The 25645-nt window shown below is 41.7% G+C and overlaps 2 protein-coding genes across 2 annotated transcripts in view; one reads left to right on the top strand and one right to left on the bottom strand.

Moving 5' to 3' along the window:
• Positions 1-25645, top strand: part of LOC121647505 (NACHT, LRR and PYD domains-containing protein 12-like) — a gene marked incomplete at its 3' end in the record, with an annotated part of 791953 nt that overhangs the window by 224053 nt on the left and 542255 nt on the right. The gene's annotated exons all lie outside the window — the stretch shown is intronic.
• On the bottom strand, positions 340-21382 carry LOC121646910 (sodium channel protein type 4 subunit alpha B-like). Its single transcript, XM_041996018.1, has 31 exons — positions 21100-21382; positions 17556-17736; positions 17316-17450; positions 16774-16892; positions 16596-16682; positions 16246-16374; positions 16088-16164; positions 15731-15955; positions 15534-15597; positions 15320-15461; positions 14596-14805; positions 13886-13967; positions 13556-13785; positions 13397-13468; positions 11840-11941; positions 11371-11718; positions 10306-10471; positions 10070-10215; positions 9835-9895; positions 9220-9374; positions 7581-7754; positions 6218-6328; positions 5823-6107; positions 5045-5098; positions 4823-4960; positions 4629-4733; positions 4275-4545; positions 3584-4178; positions 2718-2862; positions 2380-2457; positions 340-1371 (listed from the first exon to the last, which is right to left on the bottom strand). Exons 1-31 carry the CDS (start codon positions 21327-21329, stop codon positions 1216-1218), a joined length of 5073 nt encoding a protein of 1690 aa, XP_041851952.1. The 5' UTR covers positions 21330-21382; the 3' UTR covers positions 340-1215.

The raw sequence follows: 25645 nt of genomic DNA, 5'->3' as shown, positions 1-25645 counted from the left end.
ATATTGCCTGACATTAATTTCTGAAGATGGGCACAAACAACGCTTCAAAGTTATGCAAGATATGCCTGGCAGCCATGATAATCACACGTACCCATAATTAAAAGCAAGTATATTTTCACCCTTAATGTTTGATAGGGTCTGATGGGGTCTGATGGGGTCTGTAGATCAGGACTGATAAGCAAGATCCATTACTAATGTCCCAGAAGCGGACAATCCAGGACACTCTCAGATGTTCTTATTCCAAAAATGACTTGGTATAAGCCATGTTGGTGGTCTGAAGAGGACCTGATTAGTCCTCTTCCGGCAGGTGGTCATGATGCTCTGGCTGACCAGTGTATGAATCATTGCTTGTCATTCAGAGCATTCTCTTAATTTTTTTTTTTTGTTTGTTTCTTCAGCTGAGGTCTGAGGATCAGGTCTGAAGTCTTGCTTCCACTGAGTGGTCCAGTCCGGGCTGATACGGTTTAGAAGTTTTAGAATGGTCCAGCCAAATTAGGTAAGTGCTCTCACTGCAAGTTGGACTGCCACTGGGCATCCAGGGTTTAGACCAAATGCATAGGGTGGCGTCATACTAGTGCGACTCCAACAAACGTGATGCTACAAACAACAGTGGAGGCCAATCAGCAGCCTGGGTTTGTTCTGCTTGGCTTTTGTTTTTTTCTATGAACGCATCGTACGACCACACCTTACCGTTTGAAGGGCCATGTTTCACTGAATCATGGACTGAACGGCAACGTTGTTTGTTTCGCGCTTGCTTTGTTGTAGGCAGTGATGTTTTCCTGTCCCCCAATCAATAGATTTTATCGTTAGATGCCAGTAGCTCCACCGCAACCGTTCCATAGTATTTTCCTGGGGACCTACAACTGAAGGGGGTCCATAAATGGTGTGGTATGGTGCAGTTATATGGGCCCCTTTTATGATAGAAACACAAAATAGCGTACTGGACCACACCGGCCTGAACCGAAACCACTCTGTGGAAACGGGGCTAAAGGGTCAGGTATGAGGATCATGTCTGAGAATCAGGTCTAAGGGTCAGGTCTGAGGATCATGTCTGAGGGTTAGGTCTGAGGATCACTTCTGGATCAGTTCTGAGGGTGAAGTCTCAGGATTAGGTCTAATTTCAGTTGATCTAGGTAACGAATCTTGCTGCTGGGATCCAGGTCTGGACCCTCCATACAACCCAAACAAAGTACAGTGAGTCAATGGGTAAGAAGCTCACTGAACAGAGGAACCTAAAACATCTGAAGCTCCGCCCACAGACGTCTCGTCTCGGTCCTGCAGGTGACATTTTCTGAATGCTCGCTGGATCACTGCTGCTGCCACCTCTTCCTGTTTCCTCCTCAGGGTGCTGCTGATTGGCTCATCTGACACCTGCAGGAAACATGAGTCACCTGTGATCCTCAGAGGAAGAAACAGATTTTCTGACATTGTCTGTCACCATGTCTCAGCAGGACCTGGAAAAACTATTCCATGCTTTCATCTTTAGTCGGCTTGATTATTGTAACAGTGTTTTTACAGGTTCTACCTAAAAAAAGACACCTGCAGCTTATTCAGAACTCTGCTGCTCAAGTCCTCACTAAGACCAAGAAAGTGGACCACATCGGTCCAGCTCTGAGGTCTTTACAGTGGCTGCCTGTTCGTCTGAGGAGAGACTTAAAAGTTCTGCTGCTGGTCTATAAAGCTCTGAATGGTTTAGGACCAAAATACATCAGTTACCTCTTGACCCAGTATGAACCTACCAGAACCCTCAGGTCATCTGGTTCCAGTTTCTTATCAGTTCCCAGAGTCAGAACCAGACATGGAGAAGCTGCATTCAGCTTCTATGCTTCACATGTCTGGAACAAACTCCCAGAAAGTCTCAGATCAGCTGAAACACTCAGTTTATTTAAATCTAGGTTAAATACCCACCTGTTCTCTGCTGCATTTCACTAGTTTTTATTAAGAAGTCCAGATTGGCATCTGGTTCTTTTAAGTTTGAATTTTTAAACTTGATCATGTTTTAATATTGTTTTCCCCCCACATGGGATCTTTATTTCTTGTATTTTATTTCAGCTTTTTATCTCTGTTTTCATTTAATTTCTTTTATTTCTTTTTCAATGTTTTTAATGCACTTAATGCTTTTAATTCTTTTAATGTTTTATGTAAAGCATTTTGAATTGTTTTCTACATGAAATGTGCTGTACAAATAAATTTGCTTTGCCATAGTTACAGCATCCAGCAGGTGGTTTTAACACAGGCATTTAAACAGTGATCACATGACTCACTGATCATCAGAGAAGAGAAGAGAAGAGAAGAGAAGAGAAGAGAAGAGAAGAGAAGAGAAGAGAAGAGAAGAGAAGAGAAGAGAAGAGAAGAGAAGAGAAGAGAAGAGAAGAAAACCTTGGATGGGTTGTTGACAATGAACTTTTCCTCCAGTCTGGCTTTGAGAGCGTCTTTCTGTTCTGATCCACAAAACACCTGCACAAATAACATTAATAACAACATTAATAACCAAAATAATGTAAAACTTGAGTCTGACAGCTAAATCAGAAATTGATTAAAGCTGATAAGGGATAAAATTTTTATTTAAATTCTGTTCCTTGTTGTTGAAAGCAATGATGAAAAGATATAAGGGTCTGAAAAATAAGTTTGCTTTCTTGATGCAGGTAAAGAGTTTAGATGTCTGTAGACCAACAGACACCCACAACACACATTGGCCAGTGATCGGGTAGCTTTACCTGTTCCATGACTGCATGCAGGACATCCAGACAGCGAACCTTGTCTCCTGGAAGCAGGGGAATGTCCATGAGGATCAATCTGATGGTGTTTGGTTTGGGAATCCTCAGAGGATCCTGGAGGGTGTCGTAGAAGTTGGACAGCTCACTGTTGAAAACGTTAGTTTGTTAGCATCTGCTTCCGTCAGTTACAGTCCGTAACTGTTCATTGCAGTTAGTTACTATCTGTTATAGTACACTGTGTCCATTACCATCCGTTACAGTTTATTACCATCTGTAACAGTAAGTTTACGTCTGTTACTGTCAGTGTAAAGGCCTATTTATGCTGGACACAGAAGATGGATACGCAGACGGACCGTCAGTTTCATCCGTCTTCTGCATTAGTTACACACGTAATTTGGTTTTCAGGGAGCTTAGCTATCCATCACTTGACGCAGAAGACGGAGCAATACCACCCGAAATTGCGGGGCAGTGCTGAGCTGAATAGCTGACATGCGACCAGCAAAAGAAACAAACCAGAGAAGAAGAGGGTCAGGAAGGGAACAAAAAAGCAGAAGAATGAAGACTAGCACAAAAACTGTAGAAAATGTGTGAGCTTTTGAAGAAAGACTATATGCCATTGTTTAGGGCGTGTTGGGTGGTTGGAAAAAACTTTATAGGGGTGTCTTACCACCGCCAACTGGGGTCAAAACATGGAAGTGAACTCAGAACTGCCAACTTGTGAATGAACTGACTTATTACCCATGGAAACGTAAAAGACGCATGGAAGTATGAGGGCAGCGACATATAACGAAGCTGTCCATCTTCTGTCTTTTGCGTTGAGCATAAATGGGCTTTTATCTGTTACAGTCTGTTACCTGAGGACTTACCTGTACTGCATAACCTGCGAGGCTTCAGGGTCAAACTTCCTCCATGTGTCATAGAACATCTGGAGATGTTTGTCACTGAGCAGCTCATCACCCTCCAGGTCCCTGCTGTTGAAGCTCTCAAGGATGACGGTGATGAAGATGTGGACCATAAGTAGAATATAGAGGAGGATGTAGGAAGAGAAGAAGATGATACCTGCCGTTGGGCTTCCACAGTCTCCTATGATAGGGTCACAGTCTGGAGGCAGAGTCATGATGGGAAGCAGGAAACCTTCCCACGAGGAGGTCGTACTGACCAGAATCATACTGATCATGCTGTTTCCAAACGTCTCAAAGTTAAACATGTTGTCAATCAATGCCTCCCTCACGTGGGCAAAGGTACACATGCCAATATAGGAGTAAGTGAACAGAACGAGGAAGAAAAGGAGGCCAATGTTGCGGAGGGCAGGAAGTGACATCATGAAGCCCAAAAGCAACTTCCTGATCCCTTTGGCCCAGCGGATGTTTAGGAGGATTCTGATGACACGACCCAATCGTAATACCAAGAAGACACTTGGACCAATGAAATAAATGGTAAGCAGGTCAGCAAATCCTAAGTCTGACACAAACATACAAACAAACAACACATCAACTTAGAGCAGAATCTCTAATTAGATATCAGAATATCTGAGCATCAGAGGATGATGTTACTCACCTATGATAGACCTAAGGAGGACCACAAAGTCCAGGATGTTCAAGCAGGAGCTGAAGTAGTGCTTCCTGAGTGCAATGATCTTCAGAATAAACTCGATGAGGAAGATGATCAAAATGGCAAAGTGGAGCCAGTGCAGGACTGCCTCAGTTTCACTGCTCTGGTTATCAGTCTCCACCATCAAAAGCAGCATGTTCACACAGATTACCATCACCATGACAACCTCAAACCAAGGTGCAGTCACCAGGTCAAAGAAACAAGCCAGGCAGCAGCTCTGGAAGGGCACAGAAGAAACACAGCTGGATCACAAACTCCTTCATCACACACACCTGAGCTGAGGTTCTGGTCCGATCCTACCTGTGGCCGCGGAACAACTTGCTTAGGTTTCCTAGAGAACTTTTCCATCATGGTCTGGGAATATTTCTGCTGTTCCTCCGTCATGAAAACATGTTTCTTTCCTAAGTAAAGAAAAGAACAGTGAAGAAAATTAACTGATAGAAACTCTACACTAGAAACAGTCGTCAAGGTAACCATCTGGTCTGTGGACTTATCTGGTTTCTCTGCTGGTGGAGGGAGTCGATGAAGACTCTGATGAAGAGGTTCCAGGTGTAGAAGCAGCCAAAGATCCAAAAAAAGATCAGGTACAGGCTCATGAACAAGTTGCTTTTATAGGCAGGCTGACTCTCCACCTACACACACATACACACACCAGCATCAGAACCAGAAGCCGCTGTACCAGAACCAGAACCAGTGATGTCAGCATGTGAACAGACCTGTGTAGAGTCCATAACTGAGTACAAGATGTCCAACCAGCCAGCTGATGTTGCCTGAATCATCAGTACAGAAGTTCATTAGAAAACAGTGAATTTAAAGCGATATAGATTCACAATAAATAAAGTTAACTTTGTTATTGTAGCAAGAACACACCTCCACCATCATACCTCCATCACACTTCCCCCATTACACTGCCATTATACCTCCATCACATTTCCACCATGCGTCCACCATCATATCTCCATCATACCTTTATGATACTTCCACACACACACACACATCCATCACTCATCCTTTACTCCATCTCCTCCCTTTCTTCCCTTACTTTACATCATGCTTGGGTCTCTGACATCATAAAACTGACTAAGCTGTAATATTTTTTAAACAGTTTTATTATTTTTTTTAAATTGCATCAATTTTGAATTGATTTTATTTTTCTGTATTTTATGCAAACTTTTGCATTTATTAATCTTACATTTATTTATGTGTTTTGTTCTCGTAAAAACAGCACTTTGGTAACTGCTGTTTTTATAGTGTTTTAAAGTTGGTTTAATTTATTGGTATTTATAGAATTTAAGTGGAGACAATGGATTTGATGCAGAAAAAGTGAAAACAGAGTTTGTATTTCTTTGACTTTATATGTTTTTTCTTCATATGTTTGAAGTTGAAAGGTCAAGCCCTGATTGGATAAAGACCGAATGAGGGCGGAGCAGTAAATGTTGTTTTGTTAATCTCTGATCAGAATTGGAGGTTTTTCTGTCTGCTGGGGACACTAACCGTAATGAGCAGCGACAGGAAACTCGTCCCCACGTTATCAAAGTTAAACTCCATGTTCTTCCAGCGGACCTCCGTGAAGTTAGCCATGATTAATTCAAAACACTGGGTTTTGTTGTGGACCTCATTCTGGAGAAAAATCTCCTCCGATGTCTCGTTGTAACAGTGAGTAAGCTTTCCTGCAAACAGATTAATCCCCAAGATGGAGAAGAACAGCCAGACGAAGAGAGACACCAGCAGAGCTCTGAACATGGACGGGAGGTTTAAAAGCATAGCCCGAAGCACCACCTGCAGGGACACACACGGCACTTATCAGATAACTCATCAGGTAAAGAAAAGAAAAGACAAGAAAAGAAAAAAAAGAAAAGAACTGAAACCTAGGTCCAGTCTGGTCTCACCTTCATGCCTTTAAAGCGAGCTGGGGTCCTCAGGGTCCTCAGGGCCCCCAGGGCCCTCATGGGTTGGGTGGAGTATCCCATCATGTTGGCCATCAGACAGATCAGAGACACCTGGAAGATTAATCACATATTGTTTGGATGTAGGTGAAAATGATTTTTGGTTTTGGTTTGGTTTGTCTACCAAGAGAAGAGATGGTGATCATCATGGCTGTTTACATTCCACCTGATGCTAACATTAGCATTAGCAGAACACCATTAACGAACATTAGCACCTTGATGCTGTTTGTACAATTGCTTTAGGTGGTCTGGTCTTTAATAAATCACATACAATCTGCTACTGAGAAATAATTGTTGAACATGTTGGTAATTCTCTGATGGGGTTTGGATCAAAGCAGCAAGCCATGATTATCAGAGGAACCAGAACTTTAAACAGAACAAACTTTGTCTCTGGAAAGCTGAAAGAGGACAGCAGACAATGTCTCTTCAAGTATGTGAGGTTTCTGTTGTTAACAAAGATTTCACCTTTAGGAAGCACAAAGCCAACAGTCCGGCCTGTTTATATGACATCAGCTATTCAGCTAGTCATCTTGACTTCCATCGTATGACTGAAACAATGTGCCATGTTTTCACAAGCAACTCTGTTTAATTAAGCTCAGTACCGCGGTTACCAGCTGGTTAGCAATTCTGAGCTCTTAAGGTAAAATAAAGCCTAATGTAGTCCAGCTTGGTACACATTACTTTGTGTGTCCAGGCAAAACCTGGACAGAATATCCAAAATGTGAAATCCAAACCATCCTACTTTTTAAGACCCTGTCATTGGGGTCCCAATGGTAATGATCCAAACCTGGAAGACTGGAGCTTGCCACATTGCTATCCGTTGATTGGTCACAAGATTTGTTGCTTTGTGTGAGTCGGCAATAAAAACAAAGCAGGAACAGCTCCATTATTAAATGTATGATGGTTTTTATTGTTGTTTAAAGCCACATGCTGAGAAGAAAGAAGACAAACTGCTGGATGCCCACCATTCTCCTCTGTTTCTGAGTCACTTTCTTCTTCAGCAGAATTCGAGGAATGCGTTGTGTTGCTATGACATCGCGTAATTACGTAGCTGACACATCTATTGCTATCAGGCTGATACCCCACCTACTAGGTAAGAGTACGGGTGTTGAGGCCACACAACTGAGGCCAGGGTTTACTGAACCAAACCGTCCCATCCTGAGCCAGACCCCAAGGTAGATACGAGGCTTATGAGGACAGGTGTCAGCCAATCAGTGTGTAAGATTCTCTGTGGGATGGATATTTGCAAGTGGCCTCCTGTCACAGTTATTAATATGTTACAAACAATTTTTGATCATATTCTTACATCTAGGATGAGGAAGTCGAGCCAGCACCAGAAATTACTGAAGTACTTTTTGAATCCAAGGGCGATCCACTTGAGCAACATCTCCAACAGAAACACATAAGTGAACACCAAGTTGGCTTTGTCCAGAACCATCTGCAAAGTGGGCCGGTACTCCAGGTAGATGTCCTCAAACACCTGTGCATAAACACAAACATGTTTACGTGCACCAACAGAGAAATCAAGCTGCTCTTTACAAACAAACCATAAATAAATGAAGAGCATCTGTTTATGAATACCCACAGATCATTCTTTACAGAGGTCAACTGTTTACTGTAGCTGAAGCACCATGATGGAAATATTAAGCTTAATCAGATTCTGTAGATGAGATCGAACTCTCCTGTCAATGTTCTTCAACATCGGATTGTGAAAAAATGTTTACAAATATCAGCTGTTGATGTTTACTGTTTTGTTCTCTCATTAACCCCCTAGCCAAAGTTCCACCTTTTATGGAAAATAAGTCATTGTTAACCCCTTAACGCCTTCTGTTGCAAAGATGCAACAAACCGCCTGTTTATTTTATTTCTTTTCATCGAACTTTATTTATTTAATCTACATATTTAATTTGATTCACACATATTTATGTATTATTTCATTATTATTAGTTTATTATTTATCTTTATTTATTAATTCATTCATTCATTATCTGTTCCGCTTGGTCCATTAAGGGTCGTGGGGAAACTGGAGCCTAACCCAGCATTTAGCAGGTGAGAGGCAGGTTCATCTGGACGGGTCATCAGTCCATCTCCTGGACAGAATTTGGAGGGACCAATAAACCTAACATGCATGTCTGTGGACGGTGGGAGGAAGCCGGAGATAACCCACACATACACGGGGAGAACATGCAACCCCCCTCCCCAAAATTGATCCAACAGCTGATCAAGTTCTGCACGAGCCTCTGAACCCACAGGACATGAGAGCCAGAATAAGACATCTCTGGTCTATGTGTTGTAAGGTCTTGTAAGGTTTTGTAGCACATTAGCAAACTGCAGTAGAAAGCCAGAGTGTAAAGATCTGCTTTGTGTTACACATTAGTTAAAATAATGAAAACTGTCAGAGCAGCTGCTATCTGAGTTTCTCTGTTTCTTTGACATTGTTTTTGTTGGACCTTTGTCAGAAAATCAGTTGGTAACAATGAACATTAAACTAAGGCAGTTCTGAGGACTTTGTGTTGTTGGGTTCCTGGAGGATTGCATGTCTGTCTAACTGGTTGAAAAAAGTAAGTACAAATGCCTCAAAAAAACAAGTTTTACACACAAGAATTAGCATCATTGGTTAAAGCAGCGTAGTCCATGTGCTCCCCCTGCGAAAACGGACCAATTATTAACCAGTAGAATGAAAACTGTGGGGTATATCTATTAAAAGGTAACAAGGCAGCAATATTAATTTAACAGTTGTGTGAACCTGCTTTCCTTCTAAACACAATATGAATTTCCATCCACTAGGATGTGTTTCCCCTCAACAATTATGATATGGAGGGGTGAAAATTTTAGAATTTATTTTATTAAATTATAACAAGTGAGCAAAAAATCTCAACAGAAAAACCACTCTCGATACAACGTAGGTCATGTTTAGTGACAACGGTGTGTGTTAGCATGTTTACCAGAACAACACAGCTCAGCAGAATGATGAAGATGATGAAGACCTCAAACACTTTGTGCTGTACGATGAGGAAACAGGCTCTCCTGAACCTAGACCAGACCTTCCCTGCACCCGGGGATGTGCCTAAGTCCAGGATGGTACAGCAGCGGTAACATCCTGAAATCAGAACAGTTTCTAAACATTTTGCAGAAACTGATAAAACTCTGCGTGAGACCACGTAGAACGTCAGAATTTGCTTTATTATTTGCTTTATTATTTTTTCATATTTAACATGCTTGATGGAAGTTTGATCATCAATATCTGATTTTGAACGATCCCAATGAATCAGATCAGGGATCAGCAGATGGTCCCAATGAAACCGGATCAGGGATCAGCAGATGGTCCTAACTGAACCGGATAAGGGATCAGTAGATCTTCCCAACAAAACCGAATCTAGTTTCATCCACCAGGCCTCTTTACAGATCAGCTGATCCTTTTTTTTTTCAAAGCAGGAAACATTCCTGGATCTAACAACATTCCTGATCAGCTCTCTCTCTGTGTGTGTGTGTGTGTGTGTGTGTGTGTGTGTGTGTGTGTGTGTGTGTGTGTGTGTGTGTGTGTGTGTGTGTGCATGTACCGTCACAGCAGCAGTCCTCAGGTGTGTTTCCTGTTTGATTTTCGGCATCTGGACGTGCCGGCTACAGAAACACATTCAGCAGAGGAACATGTGACCACTGAACCTTCTCTCCACCAGGTTCTGACATTCCAGATCATTGTGTTTGAACTGAACCAGCTTTATTCCCAGAAGAGTTCTGGTTCTGTTTAAAGCCAGTATTCTCTTGGCTGTGAATTAATCTCACTTTGGATTTTACCTCCGCTTTGCCTTTGCCAGGAATCTGTAAAATGACGTCGGGATCAGCAACGGGGACCCCACTCAGTGCTGCCTCACTGGGTCCTTCGGCTGGGTCATCACAGGTGATGGGGGTTAAGGCCAGGTAATCCTTCCTGTCTTCAGCGTCTGTAACATGATTTTTATTTACTAACTAACGACACAAAAGCCCAGAAAACAACAAAAATACTGAGAACCAGAAAAAGTAAACAAACCCACCTTTGGGTCCAACGTCAGTTTGGTTACTGTTCCCCCGTAGAGACCTGATCCAGGTCCTGGTCTTTTTTCCAATGGTCTGCAGATTGTTGGTTTCTTTCCCTGATGGAGCCGCCAGTTTAGCGTTACACAAGGAGCTCAGAAGCAGATTTAGAAACAGGCTCAAGATCTGAAACAATAAACAGGAGAACAATTCAGTCCCAGAAGGATTAGTTAAACCTGGACCAGTCAGGGACAAGGCCAGAGGCTGTTCCTGCTGGTTTTAGATGTTTCCTTTCAGCAACAGGACCTGAATCTGGTTTTAAGTAGTTCCTGCTTCATCTCACCTGCTTTAAACAGTCATTATTAGGCATGTGCAAAACTCTTCATACCTGAACCTGATCTCCCCCTGGATGAGGAGATCCATTTCATTAGAACCAAGAGTGCTGCAGCAGGAAACATCAAGACCATAGGTGTCAAATTCGGGTCCTTGAGGGCTGCTATCCTGCAGGTTTATGTTGTTGCCCTGCTCCAACACATCTGACTGAAATCAGTGGCTCATTGTGAAGAACTTGACAACAAGCTTTTGGATTCATTTTATTTAAATCGGGTGTTGGAACAGGGGAAACTACAAAAACCTGCAGGATAGTGGCCCTTGAGGACCGGAGTTTGACACTCCTGATCTAGACAGACCTGCTGGATAGTAGTCTTCAAGGACCACAGATGAAGAAACAAGGAACTGTGGAATCAGTTTAAACACCAAAAGGTTCTGGCCACATTTATAAATCCTGTTTGTTTCTGGTCTGGTCTGGTCAAGTCAGGTCTGGTCTGGATTCACCTGTCCTGGTCTTGTCTTGTCTTGTCCAATCTAGATTTGACTCACCTGGTCTGATCTTATATTTCCTGGTCTGGTCTGGCCTTATCTTTCTGTTTCGGTCTGGCTGTGCCTGGTCTTGTCTCGGCTTGTCTGGTCATATCTGGTTTGGACTTGTCTGTTCTGGTTTTGTCTTGTCTTGGATGGACTCACCTGTTTGTTCTAGTCTGGTATGGTTGTATGTCTGATAATACTGGAAGGACCTTGAGACTCACCAGCAGCCTTCCGATGATCAGGACCGTCATGAAAAAGATCACACACTTCCCGTCATTGGACACCTCCATGCACTCCCACAGAGGCTCGATCCACTGTCCAGACAGGACTCTGAATATGAGGAGGAAGCTGTTGAAGAAGTCATCCATGTGCCACCGAGGACCCATGTCGCCTTGCGTGGTGTTGAAGAGGAGGTTTTTGTTATCCTCTTGGAACAGCTGCGTGCCGACCACACTGAACAGGAACACCATAAAGATCAGAACCAGGCTGAGGTTCCCGATCGAGGTCCAGACAGTCTTCATCAGCAGGTGGAGGTCCGGCCACCAACGCTCCAGCCTCAAGGCTCGCAGCTGGACAGCCAGGAACAGAGGTGATGGAGGAAACAGGAAAGATAACAGACAGTCACACTGGCACGTTAAAATCTGTAATTAGGAGCAAAGATGATGATGGCGATGTCATCGCTACACTGACCAGGCATGTGGCTCCTAGCACAGACAGCCCCTCACTTCCAGTCAGCCCCAGATCCAACAGACTGAAGATGACCAGGAGGAAGTCAAAGATGTTTCTGCTCACCTTCAACCAGAGAAACAGAACAATCACAACCGTTTCTATGGCAACACCAGCATCCCTGGGCTAGTAAACACAGATGGAAAGAAACAAACACACATGAGCTGTCTGGCGGTCAGCAAGAGGCAACACGTTGACCTGATTATTTTTTTTTTTTTTACTTGTCCTGTCCAGCACAGTAGCAGTAGAATGATGGTCTGGCTTCTGTGTTGTGCCCAACAAATTTGATTGCCAAGGGGAGCTTTATGGGTATAAGGCTCCTCTTGATAATCTTATTTTATTTTTAATCTTGTTTATTTTGAATTATGAAATTTATGTAATCTTGCTGTACCTGACCAGAGGGGACAGAAAAAATGGAGAATAATGAAAAGAAGTAAAAAGGAAAGTAGAAAAAAGGAAGAGGAGACAAAGATACAGTAGATAGGAGCAACGGCCTTCAATCCAACCTAACACCAGACAACCAGCTGCTACACCTGTACAGAAACACAACAGAGAATTTTCTAAAGCTTTTACAGGTAAACTAAGCTGGCAATCATTAGGAGCTCCTAAAACATAACCAAGACAACAACAACAACAACATGTATCACAACAAAAACCAAAGTACCAGAAACACACACATATACACACACACACATACAAAAGGCAGGTCTTAGTCTATAAACCCACTGGAGCGAAGGGCCCAGGTCCTATCCTCCTTTACACCACCCCTTCCTCCTCCCCCCAACTACGTCATCCTCCCTTCTACCACCCACCCCCCACCCGATACATTTATCTATCCACCCTGCAACCCCTCACTTACAGCCTCTCCTGTGCCGTACGTACGAACACTTACTTTCACACACCCACATCACACTTAACCCTCCTACCATGCCCTGTGGGAGACATCCTTGGTAGACCAGAGGATAGCGAGCCCCAAACCTCACCACCACCAGGAGCCCACCACCCCTGGGCCCACCCAGGCCGCCCCAAAAAATGTGTGTGATCCCTCTCCTCCTCACACACACACCTATATCCTTGCCCACTCCTTCTCATCCTGGCACATATACACACACATATTTGATATGTGAGAGAGATATACGTTCATATTTGAAGGTATATTTTGTTTTTCCTTTATTTCTAATATCATATTGTAGAACGTGGCTGCCAGCGTTGTTCAGAATTGTTTGTAAAATTCTGCTGGATAACCATCTGAACCTGGACCATCTGGACCTGGGACTTTATTGGTGGGCATATGCTGGAGAGCTTTAGTTGTGATTTATATGTTAAATAGACATCTCTATGTCATCAATCTTGTCCTGATAAATTTAAGAGTTCCTCTGAGATCTGGACAGGATGTAGAAAAAAAAATAAAGTTATATGGAACTGCTCTGAGCTCGTAGTTACAGTGTCCACGGACTGACCAATAACATTGCCGTAGTAATGTCCACCTGTCTGGTGTCTTTGATAACAAATAAGTCTAACCTTGAAGTATTCATGCAGGCCCAAAGCCACAAGTTTGAGGACCATTTCAGCTGTGAAGATTGCTGTGAACACCTGCAAAGGAGGACAGAGGTAAGGTCAGTTGTGTCTCTGCCATGTGATCAGGACAGGTGAAGTGGATGGCAGTGTCTCCTCACTGACCAGATATAAGATGACCAGCACCTCCACCATGTTGGCAGTCATTGGATAATGTTCTGCAGCCATGAAGGCAATATTGAGAATAATGCAGATGAAGATCCCCAAGTCAAAGAATGGACTCAGGACGAAGGGACGTAGTTGCCGTTTGAGCCACCGGCAGCAACCACAACAGTCCCCCTTCAATACGGTAACAGCGAAGGAGCGACAGGAGGGCTGGTGGTCTTCCTCACCACCTGCAACACATTGAGCTCAGACAGACTTCCAGCTTCCTGAAGGTCCTCAGAAAACCTGATTTCACACATGAAAGATCACTGAAGGAGAAGACATGTTTACCTGCCACAGAGACTGGTTCTGGTTTCTGGGTCTGTGCGGCTGGTGAGTCTTGTTCTTCTGAGATTCCTGCCCTCCTGGATTCCTGTCAGCCAGTAAAAACACAGATTCAACTTCACACACAGACTGGATTCAGTACACAGAACAGAAGCTGGAGAATCTGGAAAGAACCCTCACAAAAACGACCAGCTGGGATTAGAACCAGCAACCTTCAGATGATGGAGCTTACCACCCCGCTGGTTGAAATGTTTAAACTAACATTATTCATCTGCTCTACAAAGGCTCTGAGAGAGAGCCTCTATAACAGATCCATTTTCCAGTTTATCCATGTCAGTCCATCATGACCATGGGAAGTTAAAAAAGGATTCTGGTTCTCTGTTCTGTCTCTGTTAAAGTTAATTTGGGAAAGTAGTTCTCCTGAAAGTGATAAAGTCAGCAACTTCCTTCTCCTTCCGTTTTTCAGATAGAATGGGACGGACATTTAATGTTCTGATCAACGTTCTCAGGTTTAGAGCAAACTGAAGCAGTCAACACAGAGAACTGGGACATGGAGACCCAGGACTTGCAGAACCATGACACTGAGGACCAAGATATGGAGAACTTTATAGAAAACATTTGTTCACCTAGAATGGCGGTGTCTTCTAACTGTTCCTCCACCTTCTTTCAGCCTGACCTCCACAACCATCAGTTTCACTGACCATTGAAGATCTCACCTCCTCCTCCTCCTCTTCTCTTCTCCTTAAGACTTCTACAATCCGACTGAACTCCTCTTCCCTCTGTCTGGCCTCGGCAGCATTGGCCCTTTCCTGCTCCACCTGCTCCATGGCAACCACTGCCACGATGATACTGAGCAGGATGAAACATGGGGGGAAGAAGACGAGGACGAAGTAGATGATGCTGTGTTTACCTGCACTTCGCATAGTCTGTTGAAGGACAGGTGAGACAAACAGAACAGAGACAAAACAGATACCAGTTAGTGCTCTGGAACCAGTTGAAGTTGTGGAACCGTTTGTGTTCTGGGACCCGTTTGTCTCCTGGGTCTAGTCAGTGTTCTGAGACTGGTTAAAGTTCTGGCGCTGATTAGCGCTCTAGAACTGGTTACTGTTCTGGGATTGGTTAGTATTCTAGAACTGGTTAGTGTTCTAGGACCCATTTGTATTCTGGGGCCAGTTCTGTGGGAACCGTTAGTGTTCTGAGACCAGTTAAAGTTCTGGGGTCAATTAGCATTCTAAGACCGGTTAGTTTTCTGGGATTGGTTAGTGTTCTAGAACTGGTTAGCATTCTGGGACCCATTTGTAATATGGGACCAGTTAGAACTCTGGGAAGTATTGTGGGATTGGCATTGTGAGACTGGTTAGTGTTTTGAGACAGGTTAGAGTCTGGAACCATTTAGTGTTCTAGCGGTGTGTTAGCGGTGTGGGATTGGTTGAAACTGACCTGCATCAGCAGGTCATCCCAGAAGTCCTGCAACAGGAGTCTTAACATAGACAGCAAAGACCACCAAAAGGAGTCATAGCTGGTGTAGCCATAGTTTGGATTTCTTGATGTCTTCATACAGATTGTCCCCATCGGACAGCGCCTGAAGACATGCTCTGTTAGAACTGTTGTTGTTGGTAATGAGCTGTAAACAGGTTGACTGATGTTTACATACCCAGAATCTGAGCTGTTTCCACAAAGCAGAGCATCCTGTTGACCTGGCACATAGTAAAAGTTCTCTGTGAAGAAAACACATGTCAAGGTTAATGTCTGTTACTTCTACCTGAGGATGTCTGAGGACACCTGATAGTGCCTGATGCTCTGATGGTCAGTGTGTTCACATAATAGATATAGATCCGGTGGCTCAGGTACCTGGACTGGTGACTATTCCTGTTTGACTGTCGGTGTAATTGTATGATGTGTTCATGGAGTACAACAGCCCTTCATGAAAGGTGAAGACACATTTGTTCCTCAGATTTCCCATGAAGAGCTGTAGACCAAGCATAGCCATGATGATGAGGCAGAAGGTCGTCAGGACGATAACACCTGCAAGCTTCTTCACGGATTGGATGAAACCTTCCACCGTCTTCTTTAGACCTGCAGGTTCAAATAGCTGAACATCAGCCATCAGGTACTGACACACACATACACACACACACACACACACACACACACACACACACACACACACACACGCACACACACATGCACACGCATGCACACACTGACCTGGGCTGCAGGCGAAGATCTTCATCACAACAGGAATAGTTCCCAGCGCAGGAATATAGATTATCATTCCTACCGACCTGCCACCAGGATACATTTTTCATCATCCTCATCCTCATTTCAAGTGTGTGTGCATGCGTGTATGTGTGTGAATTCATTACGAAGTGAGGATGATGAGGATGTCAAGCCAATTCCAGGGGTCTCTGATGAAGGTGAAGCGCCCCTTACAAAAGCCACTGGACAAAAGCTTTAAGATGACCTCACAGATGTAGACGCACAGGAAAATCAACCTGTTCACAGACAGATGAAGTCACAACACGGTGTGATAAAACATCTGCAGCTCCACACACACTCTTATTTTTCTTCCTCAGCCACAAATATTACAGGACATGTTGTACTCAAGAAAGGAAGGACCTGGCTGTGCTTTGACTCAGAAGTTTATACCCACATTAATCTGCTGCAACACGTGAATACACCTGTTCCCATTAGGCTTCTGTGTGTGTGTACTCACTCTGCCACAAAGCTTATCAGTGGTACGTCGATTAGCATGAAGCCACAGTTTGTCAGAACTGTTAGCAAGATGAACAACCTGAACAACGTGTGTGTGTTAAAGAAAACAGCTGATCAAAAAATGTGTGTAAATCACAAGCAAACAGAGCATCATCTTCCTGTGACATAATGAAGGATATGGATGGAGGAGGATCTGGATGGCAGTGGTCCTCAAACAGTTGAAGGGACTCAGCAGGTAACATGCTGACTCAGCATTGAATCTGTAGATGGTGTTTCCTTTACTGAGCACCATAAAGGTCTGCAGAGAGACAGGTGATACATAGGAAACATACAGGTGATACATAGGTGAGACACAGATGATATACAGGTGAATTACAGGTGAGATACAGGTGATACACAGGTAGGATCCAGGTGAGATAAAGGTGAGATACAGGTGGGATACAGGTGAGATAAAAGGTAAGATACAGGTTAGACAAAGGTGATACACAGGTGATATACACGTGATACAGGTGACACACAGGTGATATACAGTAGGTGACACAGGTAACAGCAGGTGAGATACTGGTGGCATAGATGTGGGACACAGGTGAGACCCAGGTGAGACACAGGTGACATATAGGTTAGATGCAGGTGAGACAAAGGTGTCTAATTGTCATTCTATTTTCAGCTTTTCATGACATGATTTTACCAGTTGAGTGAGGTGAAGTTCAGGGAGACTGACCTTTTGTGACTGGTAGAACGGATCCAAATCCTCCAATGGGATGCTGAGAAGCTCCAAGGGCATGTCCCCATAGATAAAGGGGAGGGTCCTCCCAGCCTGGAGGTCACTGGCTGGTTTGGACAGGTGGTGGTTTTCCTTAGGGTACAGATTCAGATGCAGCAGACAAGTTTGAACTTCTTGTCCTGCTCTGTATTGATCAGGCTTTATCAGAGCATCGATCAATGGGATGGTGATCATTACCTCTTTGTTTGCTTTCCTTTGTTGTTCCTCATCTTCTTTAGCTTTCCGTTTAGGTTCGATCTCTTCCAGTGAGGCAGGTGTAAACCGTCTGAAGACCTCCGTACCAACAGGAGGCAGCAGAGATACCATACTCTCATTCTGTAGTGCTGCCCGGGCCTCATGGTCACTTAGCAACCGTTTCCTGTGGGCAGAGGACTTGCTGAAATTAGCAGGTTAACTAATTTTTTTTAATTATGCGATGGAGGCGGAGCTAAAGCTCAGGATGTGATTGGACAGTAGATCCTCCTCATCTTCTCCGTCCCCAGAATGACCTTGATCCTGCTCTGTAAACTGGATTAAATGTAAACACAGATTTAAAGCTGCACAGTGACATAATTCCTCACTGTATAACGGTTATAGTTAGAACCCAACCCAACCACTAAACTGAACCACTATACTCGCACCACTTAAGATGATAAGCGGAATGGACTTTTTATGGGAAAATGTTCCAGATCTTCAGCAGCTTCTAACTTCCTCTGTTGGAGATCCTGGTCTATATGAACCAGCTTCTAGTTTAGCTGGAGGAGGCAGAACTTTCAGTTATCAAACCCCTCTATGTAGAACTAGCTCCCAGTTTGGCCTCAGGAAGTAGACACCCTCTCTGCCTTTCAGAACAGACTTCATATCGTTCCTTTCCGATAAATCTTATAGTTAGGTTAATTCTTCTTTCTTTCTTTCTTTCTTTCTTTCTAAATCCTGCTGAGTCATCAGTCCTTTAATCTTTGATATGTTCTTTAAGTGGTAACAGGCCAACTTCACAACTGTCTTAATATAAAAAAAAATATATAAAAAAGTTTTCATCTGTGGTGATCTAAATATTGATCTGCTCAGTCCAAATAAACATATAATGAGCGATGAATTTATCAATACAATATACAGCATGAGTTTATACCCAAAAATCAGCAGACCTGGTGGCATTAAATTTGGAACAAGTATATAATGAAAGTGATATTTATAGTACATATGAAACCTTTTTAAGAATATTCACATCATTATATGATAAAAATTGTCCAATAAAACTAACAAAGGGAGAACAAAATGTCTGTAAAAAATAAATACACTGTACAGAGAATTCATAAGACAAAGGACTGAAGAGACAGAAAGTAAATTTAAACAATTTAAAAACAAGTTAACCAATATTATTAGCGCATGTAGGAAGGAAATTATTATTATACAATAACAAAAACAATATTAAAGGAATATGGGACATGTTAAATAGTATTATTAAAAATGGTTCTGAACAACAGAGACACCCTCAAAATTCTATTGGTAACAGTATTGAAAAGGACAATATGGATGATGTGGTCAACAGCTTTAATCATTTCTTTGGCTGGAAAAAATCCTGATCTCTTATGAAAACCTTATAGCCAGAAGTCCCAGTTCAATCTTCCACAGCAGTGGAATAAATAGAAATAATAGATGTTGTAAGTAAATGTAAATATAAATGGTCTACTGATTCAAATGAAATTAATATGAAAGTTGTAAAAAAAAAAAAAAAAAAAAAGGTCATGAGGAGATTTCAGCAGCACTAACACACATCTGCAACTTATTATTCCAGACTGGGACATTTCCTCACAAAAACAGAAAACAGCTGCTAAAGTTGCAGCGCTTGATAAAATCTGGGAACAACACCACTCTACAAATCACAGGCCGTTTCTTTACTTCCACAGATTTTAGAAAAAAGATTCAATAACAGATCAGACACATTCAAAACAAACATAAATGACTTCTTGACAGTCAGAATGGATTCAGAGCCAACGATTCAACATCACCAGTGTTACCAGTCAGCTGAGGAGATCACAAACTGCGTTCAGCAAGAACATTCAATTGAGAGAAAGAACATAAAATTGAATGGTATGGGATTGGAGGTTTAGTTTTGCACTAGGTGAGAAGTTATTTCAGCAACAGAAAACAATTTGAAGTTGGGGAAATATTCATGGTGTGATTAGACATTGCTTGTGGCGACCTCCAGGTGTCAGTATTAGGTCCAAAATGGTTTATACTTTATATAAATGACAAATGCTTCAAAAATTTCAAAAATTTTAAAATTAGTATTATTTGCAGATAACTCTAGTATTGTATGTTGTTTACACGAACCTCTGGGAGGATCAGTACTAAAATGAGCAAACTGAAAAACAAACAAATTATCATTAAACTGTAGTTAAACCAAAAATTAAATTTTTTTGGCAATAAGAATACACAAGTACAAATACATATAGATGGGGTTGACATTAAAAGAGTATATAAAATCAAGTTCTTGGAGTAATAATACATAATAAAATAAACTTCTAACTCTCATATCCAACACGTACAAAGCAACTGTGGAGGTGCATTACACACACACACACACACACACACACACACATATATATATATATATATATATATATATATATATATAAACTCAAAAGCACTTTGAGTACTCAAAGTGCTTTACAATAGAGTCATAAAAGTACATTAAAAGTGCATAAAACATAGAACATTAAAACAACACATAGAGAAACAATTGGAAAGTGCTGCAGGGTTCTAAGAGCTCTACACTAACTTCAAGAAATGCATAAAACGGACAAAATAAAAAATAACAAAATACACCTAAAAACAAGAATGCATGGAATTAAACGGCAATCTAAAAAAGTTTCTTCAGCTTCAGTTTAAAAAGCTGAGATCAGTAGTGATGCGAATGTCAGGGGCAGTTTGATAAGCAGTCTGGGAGCTGCAACCACAAAAGAACCATCAGCCCACTATTTGTATCCGGACCTTGGGACTTCTAGCAGAAGCTGACCCGGAGAATGCAGGAAATGGGTGCATGAAAAATAAATTAAGTCTGCTCCAGTTAAATCCGATTATAAATCTAAATCAATATCAGTTTATTTAGTTCAAAATGGCTTTTTAAAATTTCCTCTACAAAACAAATTCAATTTCAGCCTCAGTTCAGAAGCCACAGCAACTCCATAAAAACATTTGCAGCATTTGATCCTGCGTTTTACATTCCCACAACATTCCTTGCAGCAGCTCACGCCTCACTTTTTGTCATCAATACGCAGGGCACAGACACCACAAGCATATGATGTTTTCTATTTAGCTTCTCATCCATGAAGGTGCTACGGATGATTCTCTGCTTTGTTTTCTAACCAGCTGTTTTCTGTTAAGTATCTTTCCAGGTGATGCAGCAGGTCGTCTGGTTTCTGCTTTGGTTTGATTGAACAGTTGTTGTTTTCTATCTTGTGTATCTTTGTCTCCTTTATAATCTCTTCACTCCTTCTTGTATAACTTCTGTCAGTTCCAGCATTGATATGTAATTCATCAGTAACCAAATAAAATTATAAATATTTATATTTCAGTATCGAGAGGGACTTATCTCCACAAAGTTTTCTGTCCTTTATATCCATAAAGCTCCTCTTGGTAAAACTATTTTTTCTGCAGACCATCATTTTGCTGTCGTGATGCTGGAAAGAAAGAAAAACTAGACAAACAAATCTGTGCATATGTCTATGTAAAGCCTTACCTCTGTGAGGCGTTCAGGTTGAGCTGTGTTGTTTGCTGTATCCTGTTGCTCCAAAACTCAAAGAAAGACATTTTCCTGCTGCTCCTTCCTGTCTGTCTCTCCTTCTCTGTCTCTCTGTCTTCTCTGTTTCTAAACTTCTCGGTTGTCCATCCTACTCGAGCACCTCCCACCCACTCTCTTTTCTCCATAGCTAGTGATGGATTACATGGCTCGGTTACACACACACACATTTACAAAGTGGACCACTTTCCAGTAAAAGGGTTTTCAGGCCTCCCCCATTTCCCCTCCAGGGATCTGGACCCACATTTTTTAACTTCTTGAAGGGTTTTTGTAGTTCGCCTGAACAGACCTACCCAAATTAAATCAACAATAACTCCGTAATCTTCAGGACAGTATACATAATCTTGGTGTCAATGGATAGGTAAGACCCTATGGAATATAAATCCAGTGTCAGAAACATTGTAAATGATAATATGCCTGTGCAAATTGTGATAAACCATAGGTAAAAATAATTGTATTTAAAATAGATAGATGATAGAAATCATTCTGTGCATAAAGATACCACTGCATGCATTCAGCAACTCCTTGACTACAACTGTACAAAGTTTCATGAGAATAGAACAAAGCTCATAGCTTTTATGCAGCTATGCAACGTGTGGATAGTACCAGACAGACTCTCCATTTGGCCACTTGGATACCCAAACTGTGCCAAATTGTGATGTCTGTATTTCCTCCATAGCTTCTAACATGGTGCATTTGGGCTTTTGTAATTTCTTGGACATGTTTATGACTTTTATCCTTCGTTCTAAATGGATAAAAAAGTCCAAATGAAGCAAAGAAATTAACACTGATTGATATTCGCTCTGTCTGGTGCGCCCACGTGCATAACTGCAGCAATTTGGCAATGATGCTCCTTTGTTTACGTGCAAGCATTTATACCTGAAAGATAAAGCCTCGTTCAAGTGTAAGATATCGTTGGAAAGCTTGTAAGATGTAGAATTTGACCAAATTTTATTTACACTGCCAAGACCCACAACAAGACAACAAAATGGCTGTGAATGGGAGCATATGTTGTTTGTGGCATGTGTATTTTAAAGTTGTTATTAAACAAATACTTTGTTGACTAAAGGCACTTGGAGAGTTGATTTAGTGGCATTAGGTATTCTTCTTTGAGTCACATTCTTTAAATCACTAAAGTAACTTTTTTACACACATGAACTTGTGTTTACACCTGTTGGACACACCGGTGGGTGGGGCAACTGGTTCTCCTTCTCAGGAGTGTGTGCAAATGTTGTGAGTTCTTACCAGAAAAGAGTTCTGCTTTGATTTGGACCTGTGATCCAGATGTAAACTAACTGGACAGAAAAAGTTCAGGTGAAGATCACAGTGGGTTTTTTTTAAAGGAGAGAAATGTTGTCCCATTCTGGTCTGATGCAGGATTCTAGCTGCTCTACTGTCCTGGACCTTGGTTGCTGGATTTCTGCTTCTATGTGATCCAGATGCTGTGTATTGGTGAAAGGTCTGGACTGCAGGCAGGCCTGTTCAGCAGCCGGACTCTTCTCCTGTGAAGCCATGCTGCTGTGATGGATACAGGATATGGTTCAGCATTGTCTTGCTAAAAATCTGCTAGGCCTTCCCTGAAAGAGACGTTGTCTGGATGGGAGCAGATGTTGCTCTAAAACCTCCATGTATTTTTCAGCATTGATGGAGCTTCACAGATGTGGAAGCTGCCCACGCCATAGGCACTAATGCAGTCCCATACCATCAGAGATACAGCTTTTCACCTGTCCGCAACAAGCTGGATGCTCTCTCTCCTCTTTAGTCTGCAGGACCCGCTGTCTATGCTTTCTACTTTGCCTCAGACCTTTTCAAATGAGTTTTGATACAGAGAAGATGGCTCTGTTTCTGGATCCTGTTCACATCTGGCTTCCCCTTTGCATGATGGAGCTTTAACCTGCATTTGTGGATTTCAGGGTGAACTGTGTTCACAGACAGTTGTTTCTAGAAGTCTTCCTGAGTCCATGCAGTGGTTTCCAGTAGAGGATCATGTCTGCTTTTAATGGAGAAGATAACAAGCATCCAGCCTTGTCCCCAGCACACAGAGATTCCTCTGTGATTAGTGTGTCTGATGTAAAATTAATTTTGTATGGGATTAGGTTGAGAGGCATATGGACATGGCGTATGGATTATACCTTTTTGACAAAATGGGTGACATGTTAGTGGTGATTAAGTAAGTTAAATCTACTATTTTATTTTACAAAGCATGACTAGCTAAGGTCTTTCATGGGGTATGTAGATGATCTTAATATAAACATTAGTTTCTTTTATGTATTTTCTTGCAGATGAGTTCTAGACTTTGGACAAAACATGATGTGTTCCACTGGCTTCAAAAGCAGAGTTCTGGTGCCTTTTGGGGTGAGACGTCATGAATTTTGTAATGTCACCAGAACACAAAGAAGATATCTAAAACATCTTTAACTATGCCATCAACGTGAACCCAGTTTTATTGTTTAACATGATCCCTTCACTTCTAATTGTCTGCGAATGGAGGCTTGAGTTGCAGGAGTTAGAGGACAAGCTCCTTCAGTCTGTTCCACTGTCACTATTACTATGTGCCTATTCACAGATTATTCTCACTGGACCGTCAATTACTGTTGGTAATTTATCTGTTGTATTAATTATATCTTACATGGATGCTAATAACTGACTTTTCTGTCTTTCCTTTCTATGTCACCAGTGCTAGAGATGATATTCATCCACCTGACGAGGACATCCTGGAGCGCCTGGCTTGTCTGTCTGTAACATCCACCGGCGTATGTCCCCACAGGACCGATATTCCTTCTCCTCATCTGTCATTGTGTATACATTAAAAAAAAAAAAAAGATTTGAATGAAGTTGAACATTTTTTCATCTCAACTATTTTGGATGGAAATGTACAGTGGTCCCTCACCATTCATCTTCTGCTGTCTCGCGGTTTCTCTGATTTTTTTTTTTGTTTGCAGCACTGCATATTTAAGCATATGTAAATCTTATTTCAACCATTCTATGTCCAGATTTTACTGTAGGAATCAGCCCACTGTGCCTTTTTTCTTGATTGGGTCGGTAAACATCAATGTGTTGTGCTTTGTGTCTTGATTGGCAGCAGAGAAGCTGTAATATACTGTATTTTATGGGGTGAGTAATTATTAAGAAATTCATGTTGTTAAATATATGTAGGTTTTTGAGAGTGTATAACGTGTGTGAAAATGTTGAAAATATTCATTATAGTTTGGGAAAGGTCAATAAACACTCTGAGGAGGGATAATTAGGCCTTAACATTCATTTGAATTGTGAAAAATTAATAAGGTCGTAATTTTGTGGATTTCGTTTATAACGGGATGTTTTCAGAACGTAACCCCTGGAATAAACGAGGGACCTCTGTATTTTATTTAATAGTTTTAAAATTTTTCTAAAACCATTAAAAGACAAGAATTGCTGAAATCCTCATAAAAGATGTCTATGTGTGCTGTAAATAAAACTATTCAAATATAAAAGTGTTCTCAGTGGAACTCTGTAGGATCTAGATGAAACCCTTGGCATATAAAAGAGTTCTGGCTTTAACCCTATGAGATTGTTTCACTATTATTTATATTATATTTCATATTCGTTTCAGTATAATGATGACTTAATGGTTAAGAGTCAGCAATCAGTCGATTTCTGTTAAAAATGAAGGCTGCAGGAGTGAGTGGTTATCTTAAGAAGGGCTGAGCGGCAGACAAAATGAGAAATAGCAACAGCGGCTTACACTCAAGTTGTGGGTGGTACATAGAGTATGAGAAATCACAGCACTGGGGAATAAACTGAGACTCTTACTGGTTTTCACAGCGCTTGTTTTGTGCTGAGTGGAGTCTCCAGATATATATCTGTGGGGAATTGCTCATCTAATTTCTTTGCTTCTAAATAAATATCCTGAAATTCAAATCGATCTAAAGTGGTTTTTCTCCATCAGCGGACTCGGGGGGGAATCAGGGGATTCCAACAACCCCCAGTTAGGGTTATTAGTTGAACCACCACTTTCAGGGTTCAGTGTGGAACCTCTCATATGAGGTTCTACCCAGAACTAACCTCTGCTAATGCTTCTGGGTGGAACCCTTTATGATGGGTTCTAGTCAGAACCCTCTGAAAAGGTTTCGGTTAAAACCCTTACAATGGGATCTAACAGAAACGAATAAGGATTCTCCTCTGAGGATAAGCCAAAGAACCTTAGACAGCTTTTTTTTAAGATTGTTTGTTTGACTATAGCTTTAATGTCTTAGCTGAGAGCTTTCCTAAGAAAAAGGATGTAGCTCGATGCACTTGCAAGATTTGTTAATAGCTTGTGTTTTATATCTACAAGCTAATGATGTGGTTAATCACTCCTCAGATTCTGCATGTTGTACGAATCTGACTCTTGACTGGAACAACTTTAATGCTGAATTATTCATCAGACACACAAAGACCTCATGGCCTTCATATCTGTCTGACCCCTTTGCAAAGCTGCTAAAAAATCTGTTTAAAGACTATTTCA

Source organism: Melanotaenia boesemani, chromosome 10 (genome assembly GCF_017639745.1).
Source record: "Melanotaenia boesemani isolate fMelBoe1 chromosome 10, fMelBoe1.pri, whole genome shotgun sequence".
NCBI lineage: Eukaryota > Metazoa > Chordata > Actinopteri > Atheriniformes > Melanotaeniidae > Melanotaenia > Melanotaenia boesemani.
This window is presented reverse-complemented; position numbering and strand designations above follow the sequence as displayed.